The sequence below is a fragment of the Eriocheir sinensis genome, chromosome 10, assembly GCF_024679095.1.
Source record: "Eriocheir sinensis breed Jianghai 21 chromosome 10, ASM2467909v1, whole genome shotgun sequence".
NCBI classification, from domain to species: domain Eukaryota; kingdom Metazoa; phylum Arthropoda; class Malacostraca; order Decapoda; family Varunidae; genus Eriocheir; species Eriocheir sinensis.
In genome coordinates, this window is record NC_066518.1 from 14,356,333 (window position 1) to 14,363,461 (window position 7,129).

Here is a 7,129-nt window from a genome sequence, read left to right on the forward strand (position 1 = left end):
CAGCATGGATTTAGAGCGTATAAAGGAACAACAACAGCCATCGCCACCACTTATGAAACAATAGCCAACGCCTTAGCAGACAAACAGCAGGTGTACGTGGTGCTGAGAGACGTAGCCAAGGCATTTGACAAAGTTTGGCATAATGGCTTAAAGTATAAGTTACTACGCCTAAAATTACCTACCATCCTAGAAAAGACCCTCTGCAATTTTTTGGACACTAGAAAAGCAAAAGTTAAAATTGGTAAAGATAACGGCAACGATATTAACCTACTGAGCGGAGTACCTCAGGGAACTATCGCAAAGGACATCAATACCTAACCATTTTAATCAGAACTATGAATTAATCTAGTTATTGAGGCGCAAGGTAAATATAATACACTGCCTCAGAGGAGTGTTCTCTCTCCCACACTCTATACTTTATATACAAACGACCTACCATCACCAGGACCGGGATGCCTTGATACACTATTTGCAGACGACATCACACAGGTCATCACTTCACCCAGCAAGTCCAAGGAAATGATGAAAAGGAAAGTGGAAAGGGAAATTGAAAGAATAAGTAAATATGAAAGAGCATGGAAAATTCAGACAAGTGAAGAAAAGTTTAAAATAATACCTATTGCACAGTATAAGACAAAGAAAATAGCAGTCAACGGGAGAGAGATAGAAACTTGCAGCAAGGGAAAGTTCCTAGGGTTAAACATAAGTTCGACCGGCATCAGAAGTCACTGCAGCATCGTTAGAAATAAAGGCAACGCAGTTTTAACTGAACTCAGAAGATTTAGCAACTTACCTGCAAAAACAAAAGTTACCCTTGTTAAAACCTTGCTTATACCAATAATGGAATACCCACCTGTCCCGTTATGCTCAATATCCAACACACAAAAACTTAACATGCAATCAGTTATCAACAAAGCACTTAGATTTATAAATAATAGAGAGGAGGAAGATGGAAGAGCAGAGGAACTACATCTGAAGTATAATATCACCCCTCTGAATATAAAAATAGACACAAGAGCAAAACATATTTGGGAAACAATAAAAACAACAGGGCCAGAACATTATTACAACTTAACTCAGTTACGAAACAGAGAACACATATGGTTTCCAAAGAGCAGCGCCACCATACATAAAGACACGCCACAAGCAATAATTACGAGACAGCAGCAAATTGACATTCACCAGTAACTAGAAAATCAATATTCTTAACCAATCATTCACATAATTACATTGACATAAATGCAACCTGAACTCACAGCAACGGCAGTCGTGTATGTTAGGATTAGCTGTGTATCTACTGGAGAAAACTGTCTCACTTGGTTATTGCACAACATGGGGAAAGCACCTGCACACTTATCTTTGCACACAGTGAGACAGAAATATTCTCCAGTAGTCTGAGTCTTAGGGAGAGATGTGGTCCTGCCGATTGCAATTGTGAGATTTCAGTTGTGGAAGTGAGTGTGTGTGTGTGTGTGGGGGGGGGGGGGGGGGTGAGCGGCTGAGTGTTTAACTGGAAAAATAAAAACAAACAAACAAAAAAAAATAATAATAAAGAAATAAAAATAGCATTGTGGTCAAGCCGACATCCTTTCTTTCTCATCACTTTCTTTCACCCCTTCTCTTCCCACCAACTTTCTCTTTAGCTAGCTTTCTTTGTTTTTTCTTCACCCCCTTTGTTTAAAAAAAAAAAATACTAACCAAGGATAGAATGTAGGATGCGATTTTGAAGCCAGTAGTATAACAAAGACTGGAAGATTGTGTAGCCGTATAGCGGAGACTTTTGAAGACCCAAACTAATGTACTAAAGGGACTGAGTAAGTATCAGCTAAGCACTCAAAATACTTAACTAAATAGGACAAAGTAGTATGACACTTTGAAGTCTAGCCGTAGAGCAAAAACGTGTGTAACCATATAAGACAAACATGCGTAGATTCACACTAATGGACGTAAGGGATTGAATGAGTATCAGCTAAGCAAACTATCTCAAACTATCCTTTCGCAGAAGCAGAGTTTGGCGAGCTCTTCTGTTTTTGTTCTTTCGCCCTGTTACTGTAGAAAGAAAAAAAGAACATTCAAATACTAACCTAGAACGTAGTATAGGGCGATGCTGTGAGCTGTGAAGGTTCTGGCAAGCACTGGAGGGGTGGCTGGTGGCGGCTCCTAGCGGCGGTCTGCGCAGTTACCGGCAGCCTGGAATGTTCAAGACTGGCGTGCGCTTCCTAAAACTGCAGCAGATGACGAGCTAATATCCATGCTCCCTTAATAGGCGAGACCGAGGGATGTAATTTTCGCCGGGGCTGTAATTTGTTTGCCTCGAGGTAGAAACCACAAAACGCTGCGCACATACATAGCTCTCGGGCATATAACCTCCATTTTCTCACAAGGCTGACTTACTATTCGTATTGAACATCATAAAACAATGCGTCTTCAGAGTATAATACGCCTCTAGTGAATTCTGGCACTAAAATCGTTAACAGTTAGGAATATGAGGTTCTTTTTCATTATTTTAAACGATTCTATTGCCAAAGTTCATTAGAAAAATATATTCAACCTTCGCTATATTCAATTTCTTGTACTACAATCTTATGTCATTAATACAACTGCAGTTCAAACACTGTGCTCGAGGAGGTGTTTTTTTTATGTTTTAAGTTCAATAAGAGAAGATGGCGCCACTATAAACACTTGCCTGCGCCATGACGGGCTGGGGTCGAACACCATCCAGGCCCCTTAAGCAAGCCTACCGGTGCTATAGGCGTAGACGTAAAAAAAAAAAAAAATGTGGTCAACTTTATTAGTAAAAGGTTAACCTCCGCACAAGGTCATGTGTGTGTGTGTGTGTGTGTGTGTGTGTGTGTGTGTGTGTGTGTGTGTGTGTGTGTGTGTGTGTGTGTGTGTGTGTGTGTGTGTGTGTGTGTGTGTGTGTTACATAAATGGATTGAAAAATTGCTACAAACGTTATAAGACTTCATTTCACCTCCTCCTTCTCCTCCTCTTATTCCATTTGAGGTCACTGTTGATAGAGAAAATACTTATTCTTTCTCATTCCTTTTCATATAACTCTTAAGCTTCAGCAACAGTCTCCATCATTAGTGCTATAAGAAAAGCTGCTGGATTTAATTACTATGAACATCTACTGTCACACGCTATAGCTTTCCGGAGATGACCTCCCCGCCGAACGCCAGGGCAGCGATGACCAGGCCGAAGAGGAACAGCAGGAAGGCGCCTTGAGTGTGCCGGATGGAGAGCGACAAAGTGCTTTCCCTCGATCCTTCAGACGCAAGCTTTCCATCAGCATGTGCTTGGAGTTGTTGTTGCCGCTGCTGCTCTTGTAGTCGTTTGCGGCTCTCCTGTTGGACTTCGAAGAGCAGATCGGCAGCCCACTGCTCGTACAGCCCCGCCTGAAGGATGGCCGCGTTACCGAAGGATGAAAGAAACCCAATGAACCCCAGTAGCGGTGAATAGGCGAATGCCGATATGCTGACTTCATTTAATGCCGTGAATCATGATTATTACTATGATTATCAGTTGATTAATTGATTAGTTAGCATGATTATTAGTTCAGCTTCGTAGTTTTTTGTTAGGTTTACCGTCTTTATCACAAAATAGATAAAGAAAGTGTGGGCCTAACTCAAAAGAGTTCTGTGGTTGCCAACTTTGCAGTCAACATCCCATAAATTCGTCCTCTTTAATCTTTCTATTTATCAACAGTACTTTCTTTTTACAGGAGAATAACATCAGTGACCTCAACGACCTCGCATGCAGCGCACCTCAACCACGGCCATGAGGTGACGGTCAATGACGGCGGTGTATGGGGCGTCGTGGGGCAGCGGCCAGGCGGACTGTCCCGGCATGATGCTCTCCCGTCCGATGTACAGCAGCTCCCGCCCGTCTGCCCGCGTGAACCGCTTGGCAATGTTGTGACTCTGATACCGTCGGTTATCCAGATGCGCCTGTCTGCCAACAGACCATGGAAACTGTGTTATGGAATGCTACCCGTAAAGCGAAGATACATATTGGGCAGGGATATGTATTGGTAGTTTGCTGTCTTCCAAGAGATCATGGAAACTTCCTCAAGGAAAGCAAAGCTACCGGTAAAGCTAAGAAACACACTGGCCAGAGATATGTATTGAATGTTTGCAGTCCAAGTTGATAATTACTTGTTTTCGATCGCCTGCTGCTGCCCGCCCATCAGCGTGGGCACGATGGTGATCAGCGTCGCGAGCTTCTGGAACAGCGGCGAGTCCGATTTTGAGAAGAATTCCTTGAATTCCTTCCCATAGGACTGCATCGTTATCCTATGAAGTATGAAAAAGTTACGTTAAAAAGGATGTGGATCGTTGTACATTTAAAGATCTTGTGCCCCAAACATATCATCTAAAAACTTACATCTTCACGGACTCAACCAGCTGTGGGAGTGTTTCTGGGCGCGGGGGGTAGGTGGGCAGCGTGAGGGCCGCGGTCAGGTTTCCACGGTAAGCCGATGCAAAAATAATCCCAAACACCAACCAGATAGCCACCAGGAGCCTACTGGAGGAGGTGCTGGGCAGGCGGCGGGGGAGGTTCTGGCCCAGCAGCATCCCCGTCATGTCCTGGTATACCACCCCGACGCCCAACCCGAGGCCGCCGCGAGAGTTAGCCTTGTCACTCGCTGCGCGGATGACCTACAGAGAGAGAAATTGTGGACTGTACCATAAAGGATCATATATACAGGTCATTCATTAATCCAGATAGAGATAAACGACGTTGGTAAGCAATGTGAGGTGAGGTGTAATGGGTCGACTGACTAAAACCAGCTTACAAGATAAAAGATGAGCGGCACGAAGAGCAGAGAGACGAGAGTGGCCAGCCAGACAGACGCAGACAGCGGGTAGTAGAGGGCCTTCCACTGAGCCCCCAGTCCGGGCGGCGCCATGCTAAAGTCCATCGACACGTACTCGTACACAAAAGAGAAGTCGTAGCGTTCACTTCGATGCGGCATCACGTTGTGGATCACAGGGGCCATGAAGGACACCCGCTCCTCCACCAAGCGAGTCACCTGCACGAAAAAGTACATATGCTTCTAAATTTATCTGTAGAATTCCAACTACTGCAACTGTTTGTAACGTGATCCCCAGCTGTCCCTCACCTCAGCCCAGGAGGAGGTGGGCACCACGTAGGGAGTAAAGTTGAGGGCTTGGGCGATGGCGGCCAGGGTGTAATAGTCGGTGCCGGAGTACACGAGGGTGTTGTTGGGACCAGCTCGCTCCTCCCAGAACGGTGCGAAAGGCAGAGACGTCACGTTTACACGGGCACCGTAGAAACTGTACCAAAAAACAGAGATTTGACTACCTCATAATCAGTGTGTATGGGGTCTAAGTATATGACGAGTAGTTTCTTCAAACGATGTTATATTTCTCCACACAAGCACCTACTTAGAAAACTTTTCTTCAAAAAGTGTGTGACCCTCGGTGAGCACGAGCCCGCATGAGTGTGTCCAGGAGGCCACCTGTACCACCATTGGCCCTGCTGGGCTATACGGCAGGTAGCTAAACACCTGAAAACTGGCCGTAATAAAAGATGAATACTCTTCAAACCGTACAGTGATATTTCTCTTCGATTCAAGCTTCCTTTACAAAGAAAAAAATACTGCCCATGAATACCTAGAGGAGGTGTTCACGCTGAGGACGATCGTGTTCATCATGGCGAAGGTCCAGTGGGCGGGCAGGAGGGCCCGCAGCATCGGCAATGCCAGGCGTGTCACTACCACCAGACTGGTGGACCACACCAGCAGCCGACCTCTCAGGGACCACTCGGCGAAGGCGGCGAGGAAGGCCGGGTCGTGGCTCACCACCACCACCACCGTGCACCGCGACAACCGACGCACCTGGCCAAGGAGGTCGCATTTTGGCCAAACTGACAACGATGCGGCGTGGATGTGTGACAGGCATCTCTCCACTCCGCCGACATCACAGTTAAAATGGCAAACATGTCTGTATGTGTCACTTACCATTATGACACAGCTACCAATAAGAAACCAGCTACATCATGTTCCTACAACAATCCAAGGGCCATTTACACGCCATTTTTCTACAATAGGGAAAGCAACCTCTCTGCCCATCACCACAACCCAATCTGTGAAAACTTCCCTCCCTCATCACCACCCACCCTGTCAGCACCACCCACCGCACCACCGCTGCCACCAGTATTAGTTAAAGCCACGTACATACCCGGCGAGCCAGCGGCACCAGCTGAGCCAGGCGGTGCGTCACGTTAGTGTCCTGGCTGTCGGCCATCACCTGGAAGACCGCCGCGCCCTGCTGCCGCCGCAGCCACATGTCTAGCACTTCCTTCAGGAAAATGATGATGACTTGTAGCATTTCACTACACGATACTGTATAATGATGGCTATTCTTATCTTGTACTGGATGAAAATGGACTTTCATATATTTTGTAGTATCATTTATAAATGGTCTTTCTTATGAGCTGCAATGTAAAAAAAACATTGCATTATACAAGGGCACACGTCATCACTTACTGCTTTTTTTCTGTTTCAGCAAGACTTACACATGTTTATTCAAATTCCCTAACCTGCAGCATCATAGTTTCGTCGTTTTCTGAGTCCGAGATGACGACTAACGAGCAAGACCTGTCAGCCCCCGTCACCAGCAAGTCCCCCGTCGCCTGCCCTACCCTGCCAGCCTTCACCCCTGCGAGACATATAAGCATTGGTCACACAACAAAACTGTCCACAAGTGACTATACCACGTTAAAAGAATTTAGTGCATTCAAGGCAAAGAAATATACAAGATAATCTGACCTTTAATAGTCCATCTCTTCTACAAGAGGAGACGAAACAAAGGGAATACCCGCAACAAAGGGTTTTCATAATGTAAATGGACGAAATCGTCAGAGGAGGAATAACAAATTTAGGTCCAAACTCCCTTAGCGATGACAACACCCACCTCCCATGACGCACGCCGCTGTGTCGACCACCAGGCAGGTCAGCAGCATGAGGTTCGTCCACATTGTCGCAGTCTACAGTGAAAGGATAAACACGAGAGCCAAATCATACTGTGAACCGAAAGAACAGTTTAATTGTCGATATCGTGTCTTCATTATCACAGTCTACAGTAAGATAAAAGCACGAGTG

General features: G+C 45.6%; 2 protein-coding genes across 2 annotated transcripts; both read right to left on the reverse strand.

The window, feature by feature from the left end:
- Window positions 1-3,017: 3,017 nt before the first annotated feature.
- Window positions 3,018-4,586, reverse strand: LOC126996695 (ionotropic receptor 21a-like). The gene is made up of 4 exons (XM_050857454.1): window positions 4,387-4,586; window positions 4,158-4,295; window positions 3,768-3,954; window positions 3,018-3,398 (listed from the first exon to the last, which is right to left on the reverse strand). Exons 1-4 carry the CDS (start codon window positions 4,584-4,586, stop codon window positions 3,144-3,146), a joined length of 780 nt encoding a protein of 259 aa, XP_050713411.1. The 3' UTR covers window positions 3,018-3,143.
- Window positions 4,587-5,407: 821 nt separating this feature from the next.
- On the reverse strand, window positions 5,408-6,659 carry LOC126996353 (uncharacterized). The gene is made up of 2 exons (XM_050856724.1): window positions 5,613-6,659; window positions 5,408-5,582 (listed from the first exon to the last, which is right to left on the reverse strand). The coding sequence occupies exons 1-2, from the start codon at window positions 5,987-5,989 to the stop codon at window positions 5,408-5,410; spliced, it is 552 nt and encodes a 183-aa protein (XP_050712681.1). The 5' UTR covers window positions 5,990-6,659.
- Between the last annotated feature and the right edge of the window lie 470 nt (window positions 6,660-7,129).

Excerpts from the sequence above, each read along its gene's own strand:
- LOC126996353 (XM_050856724.1), bottom strand. The coding sequence starts at position 5,989 with ATGGTAAGTGACACATACAGACATGTTTGCCATTTTAACTGTGATGTC. Across the intron at positions 5,583-5,612 it reads TGGGCAGTATTTTTTTCTTT|CACTGTACGGTTTGAAGAGT; the intron begins GTAAAGGAAGCT and ends GAAGAGAAATAT.
- LOC126996695 (XM_050857454.1), bottom strand. The coding sequence starts at position 4,586 with ATGACGGGGATGCTGCTGGGCCAGAACCTCCCCCGCCGCCTGCCCAGC. Across the intron at positions 3,955-4,157 it reads CAGCAGGCGATCGAAAACAA|ACAGGCGCATCTGGATAACC; the intron begins GTAATTATCAAC and ends GTCTGTTGGCAG. Across the intron at positions 3,399-3,767 it reads ACCTCATGGCCGTGGTTGAG|GCGGGGCTGTACGAGCAGTG; the intron begins GTGCGCTGCATG and ends GCCATCCTTCAG.